This window comes from Heterodontus francisci, chromosome 15 (genome assembly GCF_036365525.1).
Source record: "Heterodontus francisci isolate sHetFra1 chromosome 15, sHetFra1.hap1, whole genome shotgun sequence".
In the NCBI taxonomy this organism is placed as follows: Eukaryota; Metazoa; Chordata; class Chondrichthyes; order Heterodontiformes; family Heterodontidae; genus Heterodontus; species Heterodontus francisci.
The window spans coordinates 78,771,238-78,799,012 of NC_090385.1; the positions used below are offsets into that span (position 1 = coordinate 78,771,238).

At 40.7% G+C, this 27,775-nt stretch overlaps 1 protein-coding gene across 3 annotated transcripts in view; it reads right to left on the bottom strand.

Moving 5' to 3' along the window:
* aifm1 (apoptosis inducing factor mitochondrion associated 1) overlaps nucleotides 1-27,775 on the bottom strand; it is a 66,950-nt gene that overhangs the window by 12,259 nt on the left and 26,916 nt on the right. Inside the window, exons 5-12 of one of the 3 annotated variants that reach the window (XM_068047717.1) lie at nucleotides 25,231-25,350; nucleotides 23,180-23,307; nucleotides 20,330-20,460; nucleotides 16,228-16,318; nucleotides 15,771-15,855; nucleotides 15,165-15,241; nucleotides 8,358-8,466; nucleotides 1,842-1,949 (exon numbers count right to left, since the gene is read on the bottom strand). In XM_068047717.1, coding sequence (XP_067903818.1) covers nucleotides 1,842-1,949; nucleotides 8,358-8,466; nucleotides 15,165-15,241; nucleotides 15,771-15,855; nucleotides 16,228-16,318; nucleotides 20,330-20,460; nucleotides 23,180-23,307; nucleotides 25,231-25,350 — 849 coding nt within the window. Of the gene's footprint in view, nucleotides 1-1,841; nucleotides 1,950-8,357; nucleotides 8,467-15,164; nucleotides 15,242-15,770; nucleotides 15,856-16,227; nucleotides 16,319-20,329; nucleotides 20,461-23,179; nucleotides 23,308-25,230; nucleotides 25,351-27,775 lie in introns of those variants that run through there. The other 2 variants (XM_068047718.1, XM_068047719.1) reach the window with 2 other exon arrangements.

Here is a 27,775-nt window from a genome sequence, read left to right on the forward strand (position 1 = left end):
GAAAAAGCTGTGATTGATCTGGAACACGAAATACAGGAGAATAAAACATTATATGGCATAGTAACAATTGCTGTGTCAGCCACGGCTCAGTTGGTACCACTCTCACCTGAGTCAGAAGACTGTGGGTTCAAGTCCCACTTCAGAACCTGAGCACAAAAAGTCCAGGCTGACACTCTGGTGCACTAGTGTCAGAGGTGCCACCTTTTGGATGAGACTTTAAAACCGAGATCCCATCTGGCAGACGCAAAAGATCCCATGACCCTATTTCAAAGAAGAGCAGGGGAGTTATCACTGGTGTCCTGCTGATATTTATCCTTTAATCAACATCACAAAAAATAGATCATCTGATTATCACATTGCTTTTGTGGGCGTTTGCTGTGCGCAGATTAGCTGTTGCACTTCCTGCATTACAAACAGTGACTTCATTGGTTGTAAAGCGCTTCTGACATTCGGTGTCGTGAAAGGCTCTGTACAAATGCAAGTCCTTCTATAACACTCCAGTCTGTATTAAACAGCATTGTCATCTAATCTACCATGAGCATCACCACTGCATTAGTTAATTCAATAGTAATATCTGTGGTGTAAGCAAAGAATGACAGAGATCTGCCTGACTGGGGGAGATACAAAGAACAGCAAAGGGATTAAAAAGTGTTCAAAGCTACAAAAAGGAATACGAGAAAAAGCTAACAAAGGATATCAAGGACAACACTAAAAGGTTTTTAATCAAATACATTAAGATGAAGAAAAAGGCTAAGAGTAATAGGGGCCCCTTAATACCAGGCTCAGGTAAGACTGGAATTGGAAATCAGGAAATGACAGACTTTCTCAATAGTTATTTTATGTTGGTCTTCACAGAATAGGATGTGGATAAAGTACTAGAGATCAAAGGAAAACTGAAAATATATCAAGGGGAGTAAGTTGTGTCGCAGCTATACAGAGCTCTGGTGAGATCCAATCTGTACAGAGCTCTGGATAGACCCCATCTGGAGTACTACATTCAGTTCTGGGCAGTGCACCTCAGGAAGACTACATTGAGCTTGGTAGGGGTGCAGTGCAGACCTACCAGAATGATACCAAGGCTAAATGGGTTAAGGTATAAGGGCTGGTTGCATAGAGTAGTTTTGTATTCCCTTGAGTATAAAAGGTTAAAGGGTGATCAAATTGGGGGTTTTAAGATGATTAGATAAGGTAGATAGAGGGAAACAATTTCTCTGGTGAGAGAGTCCAGAACAAGGGGGCATTACTTTAAAATTAGAGCTGGGCTGTTCAGGGGCGATGTCAGCAAGCACTTCTTCTCACAAAGGGTTATAGAAATCTGGAACTATCTCCCGACAAAACTGTTGAGGCTAGGTCAATTAAAATTTCAAAACTGAGACTGATAGATATTTGTTAGGCAAGATTATAAACAACTACAGAACTAAGGCGGTAAAAGAATAAAAAGCAAGATTTATTATGCTTTTCACAACCTCAGAATGTCCCAAAGCAATTGACAGCCAATGAAGTACTTTGGAAGTGTAGTCACTTTTATAAGATAGGAAAAGTGTCAGCCAATTTGCACACAGCAAGTTCCCACAACAGCAATGTGATAAATGACCAGATAATCTGTTTTAGTGAAGTCGATTGCAGGATAAAATATTGGCCAGGACACTGGGGATGTCTCCCTTGCTCTTGTTCGATATAGTATGATGGAATTTTTTAAGTTCACCTGAGTGAGCAGTCGGGGCCTCAATTGAAAGACAGCACCTTAGACTGTGCAGATCATTTCTTTTAACCTGTAGGATTCCCTCAACCAACCAAACCCTACAGGGCCAGAGTCAACAAAAATAAACATGAATATTTACCTTTCCTTACTTTCTCAGTTGTCCAGTTGCTAAGGTATTCTGGGAGAACCTTTCCCATGTTTCCTTTTTCTGGAAATATTTGGATCACCTCAAATTCCGTATCCCGTGCTGTAATAATGGAGCATGTTATGGTTAAAAGAAATGATCTGGGAAGAACTGTAAAACATACACAATCTACTTTATTCACTAATTTGACTTATGGATGAAGATTTTTCCGAATTAAATTCAATTAATATATTCTTAACATTCCTGAGGAATTGCAAGATACTAATAAAAAATACAAACTACAATAATGAAATACAAGAGTGCTATGAAGAAACATGTACAGGTATGGAAGTGCTCGACAAATAAAGCAAGCCTTAATTTGACATAAAACAAATCAGAAGAGACAATCTAGTGGAAGGCAAAACCTCCAGCTGAAGCCCATTTGCTCCCCCCACCAACATCAAACATTCTCTCCTCCTCCAAGGGTAACTGTCAAGCTGTTTGAATGAACGAGCCTCATAGCTGAGCCTGATCTTGTCCTTGACCAATATCTATATAAGCACTTGGAACAGCAGCTGCTCGATTAGAATGGTGGATTTATATATTTTTAAAAATGTTGTGCGCATCAGTGTGAGAGATGTTAATTCTGTGAAACAAAACATTATCGACGCCTTCCACCATGTCATCGTCAAACATTCCCAGGTAAGGAGTAAAGGTTTTTCATTCCATCAAATGGTTGATGATTATCACTGGACAACTTTTCTAAAGCATTAGAATTTTTATTTGCAAATCTGTCCACAAAAATCTGAATATTAATTCTGAAGCATCTGAGCATCAATTATCTACAAATCTCACTCAACCAATTTAGCAAAGTCCTTATATTTACTGCATGGAAGATATTAATGCTTTAATTGCTGTTGACAATAAGGCCATAGCTGTCATTCCTGTACTTTTCAGGCTTCCTTCCTTCCTTCCTTTTCCTCTTGCAGATTCTGTGCCATCTGCTGTTCCAGGGAGAGCCCTGCAATACCTCTCACTTGTGTGGCCATTCTTCACTTGTGAGCCAAGATAGTCAATAGCGACAGGCTACTCATTCATTGATGCATGGCACTTCATCCCACATATACATTTTTCACCACTGCTCTAAAGCTGGCCAATTTCCCTCCCACTTCATGGTATGGAGTTGAAGCAAAGCAAACAGTTGCGGCCCCAGGTGACATCAGCTACTCAGCACACATTGGGACTAAACAGTCCGCAAGCAGGACCCTGAGCTTCCGGTTGCTTGCCATTTCAACACTCCCCCCTGCTCTCATGCTCACATCTCTGTCCTGGGATTGCTGCAGTGTTCCAGTGAACATCAACGCAAGCTCGAGGAACAGCATCTCATCTACCGATTAGGCACACTACAGCCTGCCGGACTGAACATTGAGTTCAATAATTTCAGAGCATGACAGCCCCCCACTTTACTTTCATTTTTAGTCATTTTTAGTTATTTTTTCTTCCTTTTTTTTGCATTCCTTTTTACATTTTTTGCATTTATTTCATTTCATCTTAGTTTGTTCAGTTTGCTTACCCACTGTTTTTTTCAGGTTGTTTTTCTTCAGGTTTGCACTTGCTGATGTTCTATATTCAGTATATTCACACCTAATCTGTACTAATGCTTTGTCTTTCAAAACACCATTAACATATTGTTTGCCTTTGCTCCGTGACCTTTTGGTCAGCTATGTGGCCTGGTCCAATCTGCACCTTCTCCTTTGTTATCTCTTGCCCAACCCCCACCTCACTTGTTTATAATCTGTGACTTTTCTAATATTTGTCAGTTCCGAAGAAGGGTCACTGACCCGAAATGTTAACTCTGCTTCTCTTTCCACAGATGCTGCCAGACCTGCTGAGTGAATCCAGCATTTCTTGTTTTTGTTTGGGACTAAACAGTCTGTTTGCCTTTACCCACAATGCTATCAGGACAGCTACCACTACTATTGAACAATCATGGCAGAAAACAGAAGACATCTTCCAGCAGTAAATGAAAAGCATAGAAGGCCCTAAGAAGGGCAGTTATGTGATCAGCAGTTAACTCCATTGCAAATTTTGAGGTCCTCAGTCCAGAAATGTAAGCCATACATTAATATTTACTAGTTGTTTAAATTCCAAACAAATAATTAGCCAACATATATTGTTTTAATTTTTAACTCAAAGGGGACTGACTTGTGAATTGGAATCAATATAGCTGTCAGACCAGCCCACACTCATTTCAAATGATGCGAATTCAAAAGGATTGAGCAAATAATTAATACGCCTTGATTTCCCCAAAATCAATAAAACTACCTGCACAAACACGACTCATCTATTAGAAACTACAGATTTTATTTTTATTCAATCATGGGATGTGGGTGTCGCCCCCTAGGCCAGCATTTATTGCCCATCCCTAATTGCCCTCGAGAAGGTGGTGGTGAACTGCCTTCTTGAACCGCTGCAGTCCATTTGGGGTAGGTATACCCACAGTGCGATCAGGAAGGGAGTTCCAGGATTTGGACCCAGTGACAGTGAAGGAACAGCGATATAGTTCCAAGTCAGGATGGTGTGAGACTTGCAGGGGAACTTGCAGGTGGTGGTGTTCCCATGCATTTGCTGCCCTTGTCCTTCTAGTTGGTAGAGGTCGCGGCTTTGGAAGGTGCTGTCGAAGGAGCCTTGGTGCATTGCTACAGTGCATCTTATAGATGGTACACACTGCTGCCACTGTGTGTCGGTGGTGGAGGGAGTGAATGTTTGTAGATGGGGTGCCAATCAAGCGGTCTGCTTTGTCCTGGATGGTGTCGAGCTTCTTGAGTGTTGTTGGAACTACACCCATCCAGGCAAGTGGAGAGTATTCCATCACACTCCTGACTTGTGCCTTGTAGATGGTGGACAGGCTTTGGGGAGTCAGGAAGTGAGTTACTCACCGCAGGATTCCTAGCCTCTGACCTGTTCTTGTAGCCATGGTATTTATATTGGGCGGCACAGTGGTGCGGTAGTTAGCACCGCAGCCTCACAGCTCCAGGGACCTGGGTTCGATTCTGGATACGGCCTGTGTGGAGTTTGCAAGTTCTCCCTGTGACCGCGTGGGTTTTCGCCGAGTGCTCCAGTTTCCTCCCACAGCCAAAGACTTGCAGGTTGATAAATAATTGGCCATTGTAAATTGCCCCTAGTGTAGGTCGGTGGTAGGGAATATGGGATTACTGTAGGGTTAGTATAAATGGGTGGTTGTTGGTCGGCACAGACTCGGTGAGCAAAAGGGCCTGTTTCAGTGCTGTATCTCTAAATAAATAAAATAAATTTAAAAAAAATTAAAATATGGCTACCCCAGTTCAGTTTCTGGTCAATGGTAGCCCCTAGGATGTTGTTAGTGGGGGATTCAGCGATGGTAATGCCACTGAATGTCAAGGGGAGATGGTTAGATTCTCTCTTGTTGGAGATGGTCATTGCCTGGCACTTGTGTCGCACGAATGTTACTTGCCACTTATTAGCCCAAGCCTGGATATTGTCCAGGTCTTGCTGCATTTCTACACGGACTGCTTCAGTATCTGAGGAGTCACAAATGGTGCTGAACATTGTGCAATCATCAGCGAACATCCCCACTTCTGACCTTATGATTGAAGGAAGGTCATTGATGAAGCAGCTGAAGATGGTTGGGCCTCGGACACTACCCTGAGGAACTCCTGCAGTGATGTCCTGCAGCTCAGATGATTGACCTCCAACAACCACAACCATCTTTCTTTGCGCTAGGTATGACTCCAGCCAGTGGAGGGGTTTCCCCCTGATTCCCATTGACCTCAGTTTTGCTGGGGCTCCTTGATGTCATACACGGTCAAATGCTGCCTTGATGTCAAGGGCAGTCACTCTCACCTCACCTCACGAGTTCAGCTCTTTTGTCCATGTTTGAACCAAGGCTGGAATGAGGTCAGGAGCCGAGTGGCCCTGGTGGAACCCAAACTGAGCGTCACTGAGCAGGTTATTGCTAAGCAAGTGCCACTTGATGGCACTGTTGATGACACCTTCCATCACTTTACTGATGATTGAGAGTAGGCAGATGGGGCAGTAATGGGTCAGGTTGGACTTGTCCTGCTTTTTGTGTACAGGGACATACCTGGGCAATTTTCCACATTGCAGGGTAGATGCCAGTGTTGTAGCTGTACGGGAACAGCTCAGCTAGGGGTGTGGCAAGTTCTGGAGCACAGGTCTTCAGTACTATTGCCGGGATATTGTCAGGGCCCATAGCTTTTGCAGTATCCAGTGCCTTCAGTCGTTTCTTGATATCACGCGGAGTAAATCGAATTGGCTGAGGTCTGGTATCTGTGATGCTAGGGACTTCAGGAGGAGGCCGCGATGGATCATCAACTTGGTACTTCTGGCTGAAGATTGTTGCAAATGCTTCAGCCTTATCTTTTGCACTGATGTGCTGGGCTCCCCCATCATTGAGGACTGGGATATTTGTGGAGCCAACTCCTCCAGTTAGTTGATTAATTGTCCACCACCATTCATGGCTGGATGTGGCAGGACTGCAGAGCATAGATCTGATCCGTTGGTTATGGGATCGCTTAGCTTTGTCTATCGCATGCTGTTGACGCAGTTTTGCACGCAGATAGTCCTGTCTTGCAGCTTCACCAGGTTGACACCACATTTTGAGGTATGCCTGTTGCTGCTCCTGGCATGCCCTCCTGCACTCTTCATTGAGCCAGAATTGGTCTCCTGGCTTGATGGTAATGATAGAGTGGGGGATATGCCGGGCCATGAGGTTACAGATTGTGGTCGAGTACAAATCTGCTGCTGCTGATGGCCCACAGTGCCTCATGGATGCCCAGTTTTGCATTGCTGGATCTGTTCGAAATCTATCCCATTTAGCACGGTGGAGGGTATCCTCAATGTGAAGGCAGGACTTCGTCTCCACAAGGACTGTGCGGTGGTCACTCCTACCAATACGATCATGGACAGATGCATCTGCAGCAGGCAGATTGGGGAGGACGAGATCAAGTATGTTTTCCCCTCACCACCTGCCGCATACCCAGTCTCGCAGATATGTCCTTTAGTACTCGGCCAGCTCGTCAGTAGTGTTGCTACCAAGCCACTCTTGGTGATGGACATTGAAGTCCCCCACCCAGAGTACATTTCGTGCCCTTGCCACCCTCTGTGCTTCTTCCAAGTGCTGTTCAACATGGAGGGGTACTGACTCATCAGCTGAGGGAGGGCGGTAGGTGGTAATCAGCAGGAGGTTTCCTTGTCCATGTTTGATCTGATACCATGAGACTTCATGGGGTCCAGAGTTGATGTTGAGGACTCCCGGAGCAACTCCCTCCCTACTGTATACCACTGTGCCACCACCTCTAGTGGGTCTGTCCTGTCCGTGGGACAGGACATACCCGGGGATGGTGATGGTGGTGTCTGGGACCTTGTCTGTCAGGTATGATTCCGTGAGTATGACTATGTCAGGCTGTTGCTTGACTAGTCTGTGGGACAGCTCTGCCAACTTTGGCACAAGCCCCCAGATGTTAGTAAGGAGGACTTTGCAGGGTCGACAGGGCTGGGTTTGCTGTTGTCGTTTCCGGTGCCTGGTTTGATGCCGGGTGGTCCGTCCGGTTTCATTCCTTTTTATTGACTTTGTAGCGGTTAGATACAACTGAGTGGCTTGTTAGGCCATTTCAGAGGGCATGTAAGAGTCAACCACATTGTTGGGGGTCTGGAGTCACATGTAGGCCAGACCAGGTAAGGACAGCAGATTTCCTTCCCTAAAAGGACATTAGTGAACCAGATGGGTTTTTACAACAATCGACAATGGTTTCATGGCCATCATTAGACTAGCTTTTAATTCCAAATTTATTAATTAAATTCAAATTCCACCTTCTGCTGTGGTGGGATTTGAACCCATGTCCCCAGAGCAATACCCTGGGTCTCTGGGTTACTAGTCCAGTGACAATACCACTACGCCACTGCCTCCCCCTACTATATTGATATTGCATTCTTGAAAGACACATGTTTCTTAGTACATTCTAGGCTAGATTCCCCACCTATTTACTATGAATGTGCAAAAAATCTAGCCCTCTATCTCATTAGAACATAACACATAGGAGTAGTAGACCATACAGCCCCTCGAGCCTGCTGTGCCATTCAACAGGATCATGGATGAACTTCTCCATTAACTGCATTTTCATGTACTATCCCCATATTCCTCTATTCCCTTAGTGCTCAAAATCTATCAATATCAGTCTTGAACATACTTATTGACTGAGCATCCACAGCCCTCTGGATAGAGAATTCACAACTCAGTGAAGACATTTCTCCAGATCTAGGTCCTAAATGTTTGGTCCCATATTCTGAGACAGTGATCCCCTAGTTCTAGACATCCCAGCCAGAGAAAAACAGTCTCACAGCATCTACCCTTTCATGCCCTCTAAAAATGTTATACATTTCAATGAGATCACCCTTCAATCTTCTAAGCTCCAGAAAATATAGGCCCATTCTAGTCAACTTCTCATATCAAACTAAAAAAAAAAAACATACCGCGTCTTCCCAGAGCACAGGCCAATTCGCTACCCAGGAATCCACCACCAATGATAACAATAGACGCCACATTCCTTGAAATCTTCTCCAATGATTTAAAATCTTCTATCTGCAAGAGGATTTGCAGTTAACATTAGAAAAATCATTTCCTTTCTCCAAAGAAAAGTGAGCATCATAAAAAAAATCCTCGGACATTTAGTTACTAAAAAAAAAAATTCCCCCCATCATTACTTAGATAAATTTGTCTGCTCATAATGGTAAGGGACGGTGCTAGCAATTCTTTTGTACACAGTGTCACTATTGAGCATGTTCCAGGTCAGATATAGCATAACTTTGATGTGGGGTAAAGATCTCTCAAAAACGTGCATTAATTCCCACCTCAGACCAATCTGTCAATGTAAATTCCATTTCACACAAAAGCCATCCTTATGGCCAGAGTTGCAATGCGAATTTAGTGCCATTGTTTTCGGTCCCCGCTCCAAACTCCATTCCCTAGCTATCGACTCCAGCCCTCTCTGTGGCAACAGTCTGAGATGAAGCCAGTCTGTTTGCAACATTTGACCCAGAGATGAGTCTCCAACCTCATATTCGTGTCATCACCCTATTTCCACCTCCGTAACATCGGCGACTTCGCCCCATCTCAGCTCATCTGTTGCTGAAACCCTCATCAATGCCTTCTACTCTCGACTATATCAGTGCATTCTTGGCTGGTCATCCAAAACTCTGCTGCCCATGTCTTAACTCAGACCAAGCCCCATTCCCTTATCACCCCTATGCTTGCTGACATACAGTGGCTCCCAGTCAAGAAACATCTTGATTTTAAAATTCCCATCCTTATTTTCAAATCCCGTTATGGCCTCGCCCCTCCCTATCTCTGTAATCTCTTCCTGCCCCACAGTCCTCCAAGGTATTGGTGCTCCTCTAATTCTAGCCTGAGCATCTCTGATTATAACCACTCTGTCATTGGTGGCCGCACCTTCAGTTGCCTTGGCCCCAAGCTCTGGAATATCCTCCCTCTGCCTCATTTTCCTCCTTAAAGACACTCCTTAAAACCTACCTCTTTGACCAAGGTTTTGGTCATCTGACCTAATATTTCCTTTGGTGGCTCTGTGTCATACTTTGTTTTATAATGCTCCTGTAAAGCGCCTTGGGACGTTTTATTAACTACAACCATAGTTAAAGGTGCTATTATAAATGTAAGTTGTTGCTGATTGTTGCCAATCTACAAGACCTTGAGGAAGTGGGTTGGGATGTTACTTCACATATGTTGACCTCTTTTGTTGGGAAAGACTTTCATCCATTCAAGATGGGACTAATGCAAAAGCGGTCTCAGGAGTAAAAGTACAACCTGCTGCAACATTCCTGCCTGGACATATTTGCAGTTTAAACATCTGTGCATATTTTATTTATTGCTTCACCGCCCAAATTTTAAAAATCCAATGCAGTTTTTGCTTTTACTAACTGGGAATAATTGTCCTTGTGCTAAATACTTCGTTATTTTTCAATATATGACATGACAATTTGTCCATGTCACCTTGCATTATAGAAAGGTCAAAGTCTAATTTTGTTTCTCCCAAAGAAAACTGATTATGTCAACAAAACAGCTTTCAAAGTTAGAGGAGAACTAAGTTCCTTATAAATCTAACATTGGCTCATCAGAAAAATCACAAAGTATGCTGCAAAAGGCTGTTTTCAATACATTTACCATTTTTTGCTGTACATAAAATCCGAGAAAGCTTTGCTTTTGACAAGACTGATATTTCGATTAACGAAAATAAAAGCACTTGCTAGACTAATTGGGCTAATGGTATACAGGAGTTACATTAATTTTGTAGCACAAACTTCAATTTCTCACCGACCAACTCGATATTTTTATGGATTTTCAATTTTGTGTTTTTTTAAATATAATTTAGAATATTTGCTTTGATATTTACAGCATGAGACCATTACAATTTCAGAAAGCTTTGTTTTTGGATTTTTAAAAATTGCTCATGAACGAATATTAATAGAACCATGATGGCTGACATGTGAAACAGAATTTGAATAAGATGATCCAATTACAAAACTAATAATGCTGAAACTATCATCGTTGTGTAATACTGAATCACATTCATGCAATTTCAGCCCCAAAGTGCCACTGTTTATGTCCCAATTTCAGCGGGGTATTGTAAAATCAATATAGTAGAACAGTGTTGCATTTAATCCTCATAATCTACATTCAATACATTTAGGTCCTTTCTTAACCAATTTACTTCCTCTCCTCTTAAAGGAGTTGCTATTTGGATAGGACATTATTCAACAGCTGTCAGATACTCTCCTGTACCTTATTAAAGTAACCATTATTCACGCAAGTCTTGGCAATGAGCATTGACTGGATATGTGACCAAAAGGGGCATCACAGCCAAATCTGATCACACCTTCGCTCAAGATGCACTTCCACCAAATGTTTCTGACGAGTAGTAAGGATTGGGAACCCTAGCTGAATTGCCCCTTCCTAACCCAGGGCAATGAGACAGCTATATCTGTATCACCATCTGAGATCAGTAAATAATGGACAACAAATTTGGGGCCTTCCTAGTTATATGGCTCAGTTATTCACTCGATAAATTAGCCCTTTGTTTAGATTCATATAGAACCATAGAAATTCACAACACAAAAGGAAGCCATTTGGCTCATCATGTTTATGCTGGCTCTTCATTTGAGCAATCCAAAATAATCCCACTGTCTTGTTCCCTCCCTATGGCTTTGTAATCTTCCTCTACTTCAAATATTGATCCAAATTCCCTTAAAAGAAGCAGTGGTCTCAGCCTCAACTATTCCTTCTGGTATACTCCAATAACCTTTTATATAAAGACATTTCTCCTAACCTGTAAAACACTAATGTGAAAGAAGCCATACAAGTGCAAGTTGCTGAAGATCTCTAAAATATATTGTCAAGCTGTTCTTTTGAGTTGTTTGAGAAGGAGAGGTGCATCAGTTAAGCTGGAAACTCCAATCTCTGATCGATTCTTTGAGAGAAGAATTTGTAGAATGGAAAACAAATATAACTTGCCTTCTCTGGTGTTGTGGGGGGGAGGAACAATGGGAGGTGTCTAGAGTTAATGGTTATTTTAGATTTTAGAATCTCTTCTGATCTAAGAGTCCCATTGGCAAATCCGTGATCAAATGGAGTAAGTGACACAGAAGGTAAGAGGCTGTTTGAAGGCATGTAAATTTTACTAAGATTCAGTATGAACTCAAATGTCTAAAACTTAACAAAAGATACGGATTAAATATCATTCAGAGTGCAACCTAATGCATACTTACACATTTCTATATGCAGACTGTAGGAATTATGCAAATATATCTGATACAAAAAGTACAAGAAATACAACTAGAGACAACATGGAAATCTTACACCAGGCAAAGAAAATGATGTAACATACTCTTAAAGCAGATGGGGGTGTTAAAAAGCATCTTCCTTGCACTATCTAGCTTCAGATTATACAACATTTGAAGAACCAAAGAAAAAAATAGATAGCAGGTGTGCAGAGACAACAGTTGATTTATTTTTAAACACCAGAGACAGTTACTGGAGCTACTCAGGTGTTTGCACCACTAGTCAGAGCTACCTCTACGCTCCAGTCTGTTATGAATTTTGTGTCAAGCAGAGCAGACATTCTTCACACCATACTTCATGGACATTACATGCAAATACACTGCAGCATTGTTTATATTTAATTTACATATTTCTCTCTAACAAATTCCACCACATATTAGATTACAAAATACAAATGATCCTTATATTTCTATACTTTAAAAAAAATAGTGAGGTGTTTCTTTTCATTTTTAAAGTAACCTATTGGTGTATGCGATCTCTCATAACATAATACTTTTAACTTGGTTTTTTTGAGTAGCTGTCCACCGTTTTAGGCATCACCCCACCCCAAATAATCTTCAAGTAACTCAATGCAGAATTGTAATTTGTTTTTCCAGAACCTTGCTAACCTCACTTCCTCTTCAATCAAGTCCAAACTAAAGCCTGGATTAGATATTCTGTTATTGAACTAAATTAGCCAGTCTAAACTTCCATCAAACATGCTACACTTTCTTCTGCACTAGAGTCTGAAATGATTACCCCCAAACAACATTACAAAAATGAATGGTAACACCACAGTCACACACAGTATAAAGCAAACAATTTGGTACAGGATTTTAGAAATCACTTCATGGTTTATGAGATTTTTCAGTAAGCATGGGTCTATTGTGTAACAATGTAATTAATGGTCCATTTTGAAAAATGGAAGATTTATGGAGAAAAACTGACTTTGCTTCAAACTGGGACAAAGGTTTATGATGCTCTCCAATGTATTGGATTTTATTTCCATCTGTAATTTAAGACAAAGTCAGTTTTTGTTACCCACTTGAGCTTATTCATTGTTATAAGGCCCATATCCAGCAACATCAGCCCATATCCAAGACTAACTTTAAACATACCAAAACTGCTGTAATATTTCCTCCCTTACTTCGACTTAATATCTGTAAATCTTCCTCCATCTCCTTGGTTGTAACTTGAACGCCCTATCTGAATCCACTGTCTCAAGTAGGTCCCTTTCTTAAGTCCTCAGTTAGTAGATAGCTAATGGAATGTAATGGACAATTCATGATCAATAGTTAGCTACTACAAGGATGAAATCTATTTTGTACATGTAGTAAAGTTGCTTCTTACATCCCATATCATGAATTTCTAACTTGTTTTACAAAGCCTCAGCTACCTGCAAGATAGTAAACAAGTTTATGGTTAAGAACTGCATTGCCATTATGGCTACTGAGTAGACTACTTTTACTCAGGCCTCAAAGTTAATGGCAGTCAGGTGGAACAAACAGATAGATTTTGGAATGGACCATCGGAGCAATGAAAAAATACCTAGCAGGCCAGTGTGCTTGATCAGATTTCTGCGCTGATATGCTGAATATCATTTGCAAATGCAGGAAATATTCCCATCTGAATGACTTGCGACCATTATGAACTTGAAAAGGTAACAAAGAAAATCTATAACTGCAATCATCTTATGCACAATACATAACTTATGACTAGTAGAAGTGAAAGGACATAAATAATGCTGTTCCACTTGTGACAGTCAGGTTATATTCCCCATCCCATACACAGCAATACTTTGTTTTGCTTCATGTATCTACATTGCTTTTGCCCATGCAGACATTGAGCCATGAATACTCTGAAATTCAGAGCAGTGCCGTGTGCGCAAATATTTCATCCAGCATCATGGAGGTTTAGGCTCACTCATCGACTTGTCTGATAGCTTAGCTGGTTAATGTCATGACTTGTTTAACCATACATACCAGGAAGGTACGAGCTTTTCACATTTCAATCTCTAACCAGTGTTCAATGTGCAGATCGTAACCACACTAGTACTAGGTTGTTACAATTGGATTCAGAGCGTTGAGGTTTGGTGGGGGCAGATAGGTGGGGAGGGAGGGAAAGGGAATAAAACACAGCAAGGATTGTCACCCTGAATGCAATACAAGTATCCCTGCTAGAAGTGTGTACATGAACATCAGGTGAGGACAGAGTATGCACAGCTGCAATTACCCTCATGAGAAAGCAGCCTTATTTAGCTAAGCTCAGATGTGGTCAACTATGTATATTACTAATGTCTGGCAACAACGAATCAGCACCCCAGAAAATAGTCAATCTATTCAGGACAGGAGTAGAGAAATGGAGAATGTTGGCAGCAAAGGGCAGGTGGACGGGACATATTATTAGAAGTCCACCAGTTTAAGAGGGTGGGGTGAGATTCTTATGGGCAAGTACAAGCTATACGAAGGTTAGAAAACTATAATTTTACTGTAAAACCATCAATCTTTTCGGATGGCTTTTTGTGAAAGACAGATTAAAATTCACAGCATACTATTTACACTAATGCAGATGCAAAAATAGTGTGAGCATTGTAACATAAGCTGTTAATCCTGGCTAAAGGGCACGACAAATGCAAGTTAATTATTAAGCAAATTACAAGGAAAATTATGATAGGATAGAAACTTGTAGGAAGACAATTTGAATACTTACAAAGTTTACTATCTAAAATGGGAAAAAAATATATATGAACACAACAAGCTTTTTACAATTGCCCCTACCTGCTGTATCTAAGTTACTGCTTTTTTTCGTTTTGTATTTAGGAATTGCCTTTAACATGTTGCATGCTAGCTTACTAACTGTACTGAATCATCCCATACATAACTACCTGAAAACGCCATGAGTTATAATCCGAGTTAATAACGTAACTTTGCAATCAACAAAATGGCAGGGCAATGCAGTTTCTGTGAACGAATAATGCCATACATTTGAATAGCACAGTGTAACGTCCCATTAGTTTTTCATCCCAACTTTCCTGATGTTCCATGGGTGCTGGCAGCCCTCTAGTACCTCCCCTAATTGGCCATTTATGTACCGAGACGGTGAGTGTCAATGTTGTTTGACTCTAGAGGGCACAAATCTCATCCTGCCCTTACACATCCATCAGTGCTCAAGCGTGCATACACATTAAATGAGGGATCACTGAATATTAATCAGGAGCAGTAGCACTGGACAATTTACCCACCCCTTGACGAGGAGTGCTGAGGCCAACTGTAGTATTTCTACTACTATCTCCCAGGGACTGAAACTTGGAATGTTCCTGTCCCATGCATACAATTACCTTTTGGTTACATTGCATTGGAGCTTAAATGCATAACATGGTAGGAGAGTAGAAATGTAATCACAAAAATGGAATCCAAGTATGGGGCACAGAAGTAATACTATACAGTTACCTTTCTGAATAGAGTTGTTCTTTTTTGCACCTTTTCTCCTGCTCTTTCAAGTGCTGGAAGATTACGTGGAGTTCCACCTTGGGACACAAGCAGAAAACTGAATTAAGAAAAACTGGAAGGGTGGGAGGAAGGGAAAATATAAACTTAAGCAAAAGTTCTGGAAATCATTTGAGAAAATGGCAATAACAAAAAGGTGATATAGTGCCGTGACCAGGTGGGTCGTGGGTCTTCCCCTGTAATTATCAATAACTGAGCTCCTGATCTCACACCATACTGTCAGAGGGGTGTGGCCAGGAGAGACCAGATAAAAAGAGAGGAGAAACCAAGTTAAAACATTTGAAAATAAAATAGTAGTCAAAGGAAACAAAATCAGTTTGTTCGCACAATAGTTTCTGAAGTTACTTCTTGTTCACAATAAATGACTAACTTCAAAAGCTTTTCCATGGTAGGTAAAAACATTCACTCTTTGTTTAGTTCGCTTAATACTGACACTAAATAGCAAATTACTTAAGCTTACATATATAATCAACACTGCAACAAGAATGAAGCTCAGAAGAAGCCATGAGCTTCAAAGGGCTGCATATGTTAAAAATATCAGGTATTTACCTGTAGCTATTAAACATTTATCGTAAGTTATTTCTGAACCACTGTCGAGTCTTATTTTATTCCCTCGGACATCCATGTGTACAACCTGCAAAGATAGATAGAGAACACAAACAAATCTTGCAATTAGCAAGGCCTTCCTACAACAAAGCATCTCAATGCTTTTTTTAAACCCTGTTTTTATACCCAAGCTCAATTCCCCACTATATCAAATGTGCGACTACTCCAAAGTATTATAAAAGGAAGTCCACTAAAATCAAAGAGGAAATGAGAAGAACTGACATATTTTGATCAAGTGCAAGAACATGCAGTTCCTGAGCTATTCCCCACATGAAAATGCATTGTGCTTTGCTTTATTCATATCTATGAAAAATTAGATAACACCGCTACCATTTCTAACATCACTTTTGAATCTGATGCTAACTTGGTACAGTCACTGAATTGCAATTTTTGCACTTACTTTTTTGCTAGTCAACACCGCCACTCCTCCATTCTCCACAAAAGGCAAATCTTGAGGACTGACATAGAAAGATGGAGGCTGGAAATAAATGCTGTAAACATGAAGACTGTAGATTAACCAAACATCTTTGAAATTGAGCAGTAACATTACAACTTAAAAATCAGGGAGTTCTGATGAAAGGTCATAGACCTGAAACGCTAACTCTGTTTCTCTCTCTCCACAGATGCTGCCTGACTTGCTGAGTATTTCCAGAACTTCCTGTTTCTTTATTAAAAATCAGGGTCTTTAATGAGGTAGGATTAATAAGAGATCGCGTAGTTAAGAATCTTCTGGGGGGTAGTGATCATAACACGGCAGAATTTCAAATTCAGTTTGAGGGTGAGCAACTCGGGTCTCAAACCAGTGCCTTCAACTTAAACAAGGGCAATTACAGAGGTATGAAGAAAGAGTTGTCTAAAGCGGGCTGGGAAAATAGACTACAGGGGAAGTCAGTAGATGAGCAGTGGCAGACTTTTAAGCAGATATTTCATAACACTCAACAACATTTATTCTTGTCAGAAGGAAGGACTTGAAGTGGATGATGAACCATCAGTGGATAACAAAGGAAGTTAAGGAGAGTATCAAATCAAAAACAAAGGCGTACAAAGCGGCAAAAGCTAGTGGTAGGCCAGAGGATTGAGAATTTTTTGAGAAACCATCAGCGGATGACTAAAAAACTAATAAAGAAGGAGAAAATTGATGAGGAGAATAAATTGGCAAGAAATATAAAAACAAACAGTAAGAGCTTCTATGGGTATATAAAAAGGAAGAGAGTAGCTAAAGTAAGTGTGGGACCCTCAGAGGATGAGACTGGGGAATTAATAACAGGGAACAGGGAAATGACAGATAATTTAAACCAATATTTTGCATTGGTCTTCACGGTGGAAGACACTATAAACATCCCAACAATAATAGATGAACAAAGTGCAAATGGGAGGGAGGAACTTGCAACAATCTCTATCACAAGGGAAAAGGTGCTGGACAAACTGATGGGACTCAAGGCAGACAAGTCGCCAGGATCTGATGGCCTGCATCCAAGGGTTTTAAAAGAAGTGACTGCAGAGATAGTAGAGGCATTGGTCATTATATACCAAAACTCACTGGATTCCGGCAGGGTACCAACGGATTGGAAAACCACTAATGTGACACCCCTATTCAAGAAAGGAGGGAGACAGAAAGCAGGAAACTATAGACCAGCTAGCTTAACATCTGTCATTGGGAAAATGCTAGAGTCCATTATTAAGGAAGAAATAGCAGGACATTTAGAAAAACATAATGCAATCAAACAGAGTCAACATGGTTTTATGAAAGGGAAATCATGTTTGACAAATTTTAAAAAAAAGAGTTCTTTGAGGATATAACAAGCAGAGTGGATAAAGGGGAACCGGTAGATGTAGTGTATCTGGATTTTCAGAAGGCATTCAATAAGATGCCACATAAAAGGTTATTGCACAAAATAGGAGCTCAGGGTATTGGGGGTAATGTGTTGGCGTGGATTGAGGATTGGCTAACACGCAGAAGGCAGAGAGTCGGGATCAATGGGTCTTTTTCAGGTTGGAAAGCCGTGACTAGTGGGGTGCCACAAGGATCGGTCCTAGGGCCTCAACTATTTACTATCTATATTAATGACTTGGAGGAAGGGACAGAGTGTAGTGCATCCAAATTTGCTGACGATACAAAAATAGGTGGGAAGGCATGTTGTGATGAAGACACAAATAATCTGAAAAGGGATATAGATAGGTTAAATGAGTGGGCAAAAACTTGGCAGATGGTGCTCAATGTGGGAAAGCGTGAGGTAATTCACTTTGGTAGGAAGAATAAAAAGGCAGATTATTTAGATGGAGGAAGACTACAAAATACTGCAGTATAGAGGGATTTGGGTGTTCTTGTACAAGAAACACAAAAAGTTGGCATGCAGTTGCAAGTACTTAGGAAGGCAAATGGAATTTTGGCCTTTATTGCTAGGGGATTAGAGTTTAAGAATAGGGAAGTCTTGTTACAACTGTACAGGGTGTTGGTGAGGCCACACCTGGAGTACAGTGTACAGTTTTGGTCCCCGTATTTAAGGAAGGCTATACTAGCATTGGAGGCAGTTCAGAAAAGGTTCACTAGGCTGATTCCTGGGATGAAAGGGTTGTCTTATCAAGAATGGCTGAACAGGTTAGGCCTTTACTCAATGGAGTTTAGAAGAATGAGAGGTGATCTTATTGAAACAAGTAAGATTTTAAGGGGGCTTGACAGGGTAGATGTTGAGAATATGTTTCCACTGGTGGGGGAATCTTGAACTAGGGGGCATAGTTACAGAATAAGGGGGCACATGCTAAAAACGGAGATGCGAAGGAATTTCTTCGTTCAGAGGGTAGTGAATCTCTGGAATTCTCTACCTTGAGTTGTCAAGGCTAGGTCACTAAATGTATTTGAGGAGGAGGTAGACAGATTTTTGAAATCTCGGGGAGTTGAGGGTTAGGCGGAACAGGCCCAAAAGAGGGGTTGAGGCCTGGGACAGATCAGCCATGATCTAATTGAATGGCGGGGCAGGCTTGAGGGGCTGAATGGCCCACTCCTGCTCCTATTTCTTACATTCTTAACTAAAATTTTGTGAAAATAGGTACAAAGACATTTATGAAGAAGGGTCATTGGCCTGAAACGTTAACTCTGTTTCTCTCTCCACTGTTGCTGCCAGAACTGAATATTTCTAGCATTTGCTGTTTTTATCACAGAATTTAATTTCACTTTTCTCTCGTTTCTCTTCCCCAGATTTCCGTATAGTAATTGTCGTGGAATGCTTACTGCCTTAATACAGTTTTTTGATATCCTTATTGGTTGCAGCATGTTGACCTCTATGCATTTCACACTTTTAGGCTTTATCTGCAAAAGGTGAAATGTATGGGGATTATCTAACTCCTCTGATTTCAATTACTTTATCAGTTGGTTTCGCAGACTCTTAATCCAGGTTGTGGTGGTGTCTGCAAAACTCACAGGGATTAACAAACTGCAAAGCAACAGAGATTTCAAAGAATGGTGACCCCCAACAGTGTTCAAATTTAGAACACCTGTTGCTAGTTAGCTGCGAGGCACATGACTGAAGAAAATATGAACTGCATGGAGATCATTAATTTTAGTTTCCTAATCAGATGATTTTTACAGAAGCTCAAATCTAGCCCATGTTCTAAATCGTTAAAGTGCCAGTATTTACAAATTGTATCTTGTAAAATGAACTCAGCAGTGAGTTTCCCCATTTAAAATTGCAACAATGCATCTCCTAGCTTGTTAACTGCTTGTTAGCAGCATCCTAAATGAGGATATAATGATATCGTTTGAATGCTCATTTGAAATCGGAACACTTAGGTTTTAACAGTATTTTTGTGTTCGTTCAGTTCACCGCAATTGAGACGCGGTTAAAATACTAGTGCTTAAAGCCATCATTTTAGCAAATTTCTGCTGATCTCAGGTATGAAGTCACGGAACACTCATTGGCAGCTTTTTTGCAGGAACTCTTAGGAGACTTTTGCTGAGCACAGTAAATCACTTTTAAACAGATTTAAATGCCCAATTTTTCTAAAAATGTGTTACTGTTTTTGTATATACCATTTAAAAAATGATTTCATACATATAAATGGAACCAAGTTATAGATTTTCCACCTAATCTACATTCTGCTGTTGCATATCTGTTTGGCCTTGCTGCAGAAATGGTTTTGAAGAGGCACTTGATGGTCAGGAGTGGGAACCCTGGCTGATTTTTTTTCCATTCCTTTGATTAAGTGGTAAGCATATACCTCAAAAGAAAAATATTTTGTGGAAACACTGTTTCCGATGACTTTTGCCTCACATTTACTTTCTCCCACTTAATAACCATTACCTTAACAAGGAGGCAAAATAGGTTATTTGCTCCCTTTTCTCAACTAATGGTTTTTTTTGGAGGAGGAGGAGGAAGAAAATAAAGCAAAAATTACACATCTTTAGCCAATATTCTGTTACAATTCTTCAATGTAAAGTTTGAACAGAAAAGGCGCATCTGCTAAGTGACTGTTAAAGTTAAGTTTCAGCAAAGTCAAACGCATACCTCCTCTCTTTTCCATTCCATTGTTTAAACCTCAAAGTTTCTGGTACACTGGAGTCATCAGAAAACCAGAGCTCTTTCGAAAGCGGTGGCCGCATATATGGCAAATCTGGTTCCTCTGAAACTATCAGGACCTAAAACATATATAACATATCAAACACATGAGAATTTAAGCTATGACCCAACTCCAATGAATTCACTGCGATACATCTCTATTTTGCTGAAGTACCAGGACATACAACAGATACACACATCACAGTTGGGAAGGAGCTATTCATTTCTTCTGCAGATCGTTATAATGCAGAAACTCAATCATCTTCTATTTTGTCAACTGAAGTCCTGCCTTTTTGGATTCTACTTATCTAAGGTAACTAAGAGACTCTCAAGGCGAGTCAGAGGACACCCAATTTACAACAAGATATTTATGCTCTCATCTCATCCTCAGTTTTGCCTTCAGCTACATTTCCAGTCCTACATCTTCTCTGGCGAGTCTGAGCAGCAAAGAATCAAACCAAACAGGGTTGTCCAATATGGGGCCTGCAGGCCAGGACCAGGCCCGCGGATGTATTTCAGAGATGAGAAATTTTCCATTGTCCTCTCAAACTGGCTTTTTAAAAAAACATCATGCTGTCAGTTTCATAGCTGACAAATGCTGACATTGGAAACAGCAGCTTCCCAGCTTTGGACAGATTCAGAGTTTTCTGCATGGTTCCGAATTTGTCTTTTTTTAAAGTGCGCTGGAAAACCCCGGATCTGTCCGAAGTTGAGAAAACGCTGTTCCCGATGACAGCACCCATTAGCTGTGAAATTGACAGGACGAATTGTTAACAAAACTGAAGAACCTCAAAGCTGTGCTGATCACTCATGCTCTGCAACTGTTAGAGAAAGGGGGCAGTGAGGGAGGCGCAGACAGCGGGGGGGGGGGGGGGGGGCGCAGAGAGAGAGAAAGAGAGAGCGCGAGCGAGAGGGGTGAGGGGGAGAGGGAGAGGCTGGGGACGGAGAGAGAGTGTGGAGACCAAGATTAGGGGGAGAAGTGGGCAGGCCGAGAGGGGTGGTGGTGAGCTGCCTTCTTGAACCGCTGCAGTCCATGTGGGGTAGGTACACCCACAGTGCTGTTGGAAGAAGGCTCTCTCTAAATCAGTGTCCAACATAGTGACCAGAAAGTAAGTCAATAAATTAATCTCATTTATAGCTTCTTCACACAAATGCACATTTGTTCTTGTTTCAATTAAGAGTGAGACACATTTTATTGCCTTTATGTTTCCGAAATTGTCTCACCAGCCCCCTATGCAAGATAAATGCTGTAATGTGGCCCCTCACACAAAAAGATTGGACAACCCTGCCCTGAATGGAAAAATCCTATTGGAGCACTCTGTACATGCATCATAGGCAATTATAAATGTAACAGGGTGTGGAGACAATTAACAATGAAAACTCCCTACGACTGCTGAAGAACACACCAATTTTTATTTCCAGATGAGGAATTCCCTCATACAAAATCTCATTAAAATACATACATTTTGCTATTGAAGGCCACAAGTCAAACTCAGAGCCAAAATTTGTTTCATGAAACACAAAGACACAATGTTAAAACTTTTATACAAATTACTCAGGTGTATTACTAAGCACTAAATCAGATACTGGCCATCGAGTGACTTAAAAAAAAAACGAACTTAGGAAACCTACTTATGTTGTGCAGAACTTTATCACGTTAAAAAAGATTAGTAAATGACTGCCACTGTGGGATGTACATTGAAGAATTTGTCATTCCATTCCAATGGGACATATTGGCTTAAGCTAAGCTTCAGATTGAGAAATAGGGTATTATTTTGAAAAGTATGATTTCAAAATTTGCAGAATTTTTACGTCAAATCCAACAATCTGATAATCATGCTTCCACATTACGTTTGGATGTACATAGAAAACAGAGAGCATAGCTTCAAAACAAATGAACCAACACTTGCACATCACTGTTCCAACAAACCACAAACTCAGAAATTGTCCCTTGTTGTCAAAAGTGGAAGAACACTCCATTCTACTGCACAAGAGGTTCCCTTGACCAGTGCAAAACATCACTGAAAGATAATGAGTACACAATATTTCTTTGACTTTAAAGTTGAGTTTACACATTTACTTTTGTTCGTAAACAAAATTCCAGCTGACCCAAAATTATTGAACTACAACCATCATATTGCAATTTAAGAGTCAACATTATGTCATGTGACTCATTCTCTTTAACCAGTTGCTAATTATTCACATACATCAAATTTTTTTTTAACCATTTCAGTATTACATCTGATACGTCTTCTGAAATAATTACACTTTGTAAATTATATTGTTCACATTTTTGTAGGAATATATAGAAAATTGCAAACTGAGCTAAATTTGCTATATTATAAACTGAGAACACAACATCCCTCACGAGGACTACTGTACATCAAATTCCTTTGTCCCACCTCATTTTTAAGGCATTGCGTCCTTGGATAAGGCACCCTTCAATATTTAGCTTGTGTCCATTCTTTGTGTATGAACCTGAACAGTAGACAATATCAGCCTGCCTGGTACTTGAGTGTAGGGGCCACAATCCAGTCTTGAACTAAATTTCGCACACATTCACTTACAGCAGGTGGATCACTGAACAGCAATCAGGACTAGGCAGGCTGTCGGATTTTTCCTTCTCTAAACCAAGATGCTGAGATTTCTGCCTTGTTGGAAATCAACTAACTTAGCACAGATTGAACGTGGAACACTCCTGATGTCTGCCATAATCAGCTAACAATATAGGGGAAGTAGCAGCCTAAATATGCACTAAATTAGAAATTTGTCTAATGAAGAAGTGAAGTTGTTACCCACCCTTGCTCCAGGATCTCGTGCACGGATAGATCTAGCTGCTGCAAATGATGCAGTTCCTCCACCAATCAGAAGGTAGGGAGCATGAGATGGGATGTCAGGCCTAGCACTGACTGGCACAACTGCTGATGCTGTCAGAAGAGGAAGGAAAAAACTTTTACCAAATTGTGCCCAGTATCCAGCATTACCAGTGATGATCTTATTAGAACAGGAAACAATCTATGAAGTCAGCAAAGTTGCCATCAATAAAGTAAATAATTAAGAGATTAAATTTCATTCTCCAAGAATGTCTTTCAGGTGACAACACAAACCCAGAAGCACGAAGCAGCTGCTGGTTACAACAAATACTGTTCCTAATGGATATGGTAGGAGAGACAGTGCACAACATACACCTTAAGTTTATAATGTCACATTAACTGACAATTAGCAGGCAAGGGAAAAGTTGCATCATGTATTATGCTGGAATCACAAAGACTATATAGATGCTTTACACCAGAATAGGGCCCACCAAAGGTTTCCATCCGACCTGCGGATGGAAAGAGAAGGATGAAAGAGAAGGACGGGGGGAGAAAAAAGAGAAGAACGGGGTGGCAGAAAGTGAGAAGAGAAGAGAAGGACCCTGGGGGGGGGGGGGGGGGGGGTGGGAACCGCAGGGAGTGAGAGGGGAAAAGAGAGTGATCAAGATCACTCCTCACAGAATGACAACTATCTGGAATACTCTGCATCGATACAAGCATGCAGGCAAACATTGATTACTTGTGCACGCAAAACAATGCCAGGTATCTCACTAAATCAGTGTCCAACCTAGTGAAGAGAAAGCAAGTCAATACATTAATCTTCTCATTTAAAGCTTCTTCACAAAAATCTGCATTTGTTGTGGTTTTGATTAATAGCAAGATAAATTTTTAATGCCTTTATCTTTCTGAAATGATCTCACTGGCCCACTATGTCAGACAAAAATTTTGTGGGCCACCCCCCCCCATGCAAAAAGTTTGGACAACCCTGCTTTACACCTTGCTCACAAAAGCACACATTTCATCAACTGTTTACAACTGCTATCTTAAAACTGCTTCTTGAAAATGCGATGTTTACAAGCCTAACCAATTGAAAAGATAACGTTTTTAATAAAGTGCATCGCTTACAGTATTGAGTACTTTGCATTTGTTAGCTCTCGCTTACGTGTTTAATAACTTATTAAATATAAGTTTGTGTATTTCAGAGGCTGATTCGCTACTGGTAAAATAAGTTGCAAAATGATCTTAACTAAACCAGAGTTCTTATTGAAACATTTATCAAATTCCTTTCTCTTAGCATCACTTGTTTTCCTCAGACTACAGGCCATCTATTCTTCACACAATCAAATAACATTGAACGTTCCTTTTCCTCATCCGCAATAACTTTTACCTGGGTTCATTTCCTGCAACAATTTAGTGCCAAACTACAAAGCTTTTTGACTAATAGAATCATTTAGACCTTTGTGCAAATACTTTTACAACAGGCTATACTTTGCTTTTAATGAACTGCATAAATAACATTAAATCAAATGAAAAAAAATTGAAATGTGCAACGTGACACTTGAATTGGTATAATCAAGTATTATACAAAATCAATGGAAGTTCCCAGCTCTAAAACTACAAATCACAATTAACCGATTTCCTGCTGTGGTTACAGTCATCTAAGTAAGTTACTCAAATACATTCCCACACTACCCTGAGAACAATACAAGTGAGCAAATCAATAACTACACCAGTAAACCACATCGCTTTAGTTTTTGATAAGCTATGCAACATTATGTTCATCATGAAATGTTACCTAGAGTGTGTAAAGTAAATATCTTTTTATAGCAATGTCAACGATAAACAGATGAAGATGCATGGGTATAATTTACCCAACCTTAACAGTATGAAATTGATAATCCTAGGTCACTGTCGTCAATATGTTTGAAACAATTTGGGTTTATCAGTTCACAAGATGATGAAATAGCATCTAAAATACTGCATCTGCTTGTTGGGAAAACAACACAACTCAGGACCCACCTTACATCTTATCCTTACCACTTTCATTTGTCCCTGAGAGCCGCTCAGTTTCAGAATTTCCTATTGTTACTTCCACTGAGACCTGTTCAGGCACTGCTGTGGCAACCCCTTTTAGGGCTTCAGGTGAAGCGGCAGATTCTGCAATCACAAACCGTTGGACAAAATTTGCCTAACATGCAATGTTTAGACCAATTCAGTGCTATCCTACAATATGAAATATAGTCGAACGATGTATAGCAAAAGGAAGAAAAGGCAATCGCAACAGTGAATCAGCTCCGTTTGGGTAACAAAATCCTCCCAAAACAAAGCATTATCATCTTTTAACTGTAAATAAAATCTACATCTTGTAATAGGCACAGATCACATCTACAGCCAAAAATATCTTTACAAAGTCATCACTTTGCATGATCTGAATCAAAACTAAGCCCATCGAACAGAAGGATCCAAAAAGATCAAGGCAGAAAACAAGTTCGGCTGTATTTCAACATGCATGGAGATTTAATACCAGTCAAAAGCAACGTCCAGAAACGAGTCTGATCGGTCCACTAATCAGAAACCAAATACCAGAAAATTGGCATGGGACATTGACAAAAAACATAGAAATATGTGCATTTTCCAACTTCAATGGTCTTTACTCATACAAAAATATACAAGATTCAGCTTTTCTGACATGACTTTGGCCTGCTGTTTCCTCCCTCTTGGTTTAGTTCAGTTCCATCAACGGGTTCTTATATTTCAGCCTCCAGTTCCGGAAAATCTACACCCAAAATATCAAGCTAAGATAGTGGCAGGCCTGCTGTGTACTCTACTGAAATATTAAGACGACTGAAACCATTGTCTTCCGTCCCGGTCATAAACTCCGTTCCCTAGCCACCGACTCCATCTCTCTCGCTGATAACTGCTTGAGGACGATCCAGACTTGTGTTATATTTGATGCTGAGATAAGCTTCTGACCAGATATCCATGCCATCACTAAGACTGCCTATTTCCACCTCCGTAACATCACTCGACTCCACCCCTGCCTCAGCGCATCTGCTACTGAAAGTTGCCTTTGCTATATCTAGACTTGTTTATTTCAATGCTCTCCTGTCTGGCCTTCCACGTTCTACCCTCCATAAATTTGACATCCAAAACACTGCTGCTCATGTTCGAACTCATGCCAAGTCCCGTTCATCAAATACTCCATGCTCGCTGACCAACACTGGCTCCTAGTTAAGCAATGCCTTGATTTTAAAATTCCACTTGTCCTCACCCCTCTCCATCTTTAACCTCCTCCAGCCCTCCAAGAACTCTGCATTCCTCCAATTCTGGCCTCTTGTGCATCTCTCATTTCCTTTGCCCCTCCACTGGCAGCTATTCCTTCAACTGCCTAAGCTCTGGAAGTCCCTACCTAAATCTCTGTCTGCCGACCTCTCTCTCTTCCTTTAAGATGCTCCTTAAAAGTTTTGGTCATCTCCCCTAATATGTAGATCAGCGTCAAATTTTGTTTGATAATACTCCTGTTAAGCACTGCGGAACGTTTTATTATACAAATGCAAGTTGTTCTATTTAGAGCATTTCTGCTTTTATTTCAGATTTCCAGCATCTGCAGGTTTTCCTTTTTAATTTGCAGATGATTGCTTAACTTTTTATTTAGAAAAGCTTGCAAATCTTGGGAGAAATTTTAACATTTTGACCCACTAGGAGCAGGGGGACCCTCTAGCAGCAGGAAAATCAGAAGTCATGATTTCCCCACATGCTGTGGAGTCTTAATGTGCGCATAATGCCATGGACATGTTCCCCGACTGAACATGAGGCGGACTGATACATTTGGCTTCCAATTGCGGTGGGGGAAATGTTGAAGAGGCCGCAGGAGCAGGAATGGTCAAGCCTCACACGGGAAAGAAGGGGGCGGGTGGTTGAGATTGAAGGCTGAAGGTGGAGATTGGAAAGGTTTGGTGGGGGTGGTGTGGTGCTGGCAAGGCAGGTACACCGGATCCAAAGGCACACACCACATGGATCCAGCGGCTCGCGCCTCCTTTCAATTGGCTGGTTTCCCAAGGCCCCGGAAATCAAACTGGCCAGAGTTAAATTTGAAATAATGAAAAAACATGAGGCATACAGCCTCAGTATAATATTTAAATTGCCAACCCACCTCCTGGGAGCGTGTTGGTCACTTGCCATCCATCTCGCCTGCATTAAAACGCAAGTTGGTAGACTGGAGTCAGGAATCATGTTTTTAACATTCCACCTGACCCAAAATCACCCATTTTTTGGGGTTAAAATTCTCCCCCCTCAAGACATTTTATAGAGTCAATTTCTTCATAGCAGGTACTTCACTTTCCTCAGAACTTGTGATAAGACTGAGAAAACCTTTATTAACACTTCCTTAAAAAAAAGTCTCAGTTGCTTTCATGTAAGCTACTTCGCAATACTAGAATGATCTCTATTATTAAACAGAAAAAGATTTTTACTTTTATACTTTTCTAATTATTCCTGTATATTAATTGGAAATTTCAGAGCACTTTATATATATCTCTGGTTTGCGATAAAATAAGTTGCTGCAAATTCAAGTTGTTTCTGC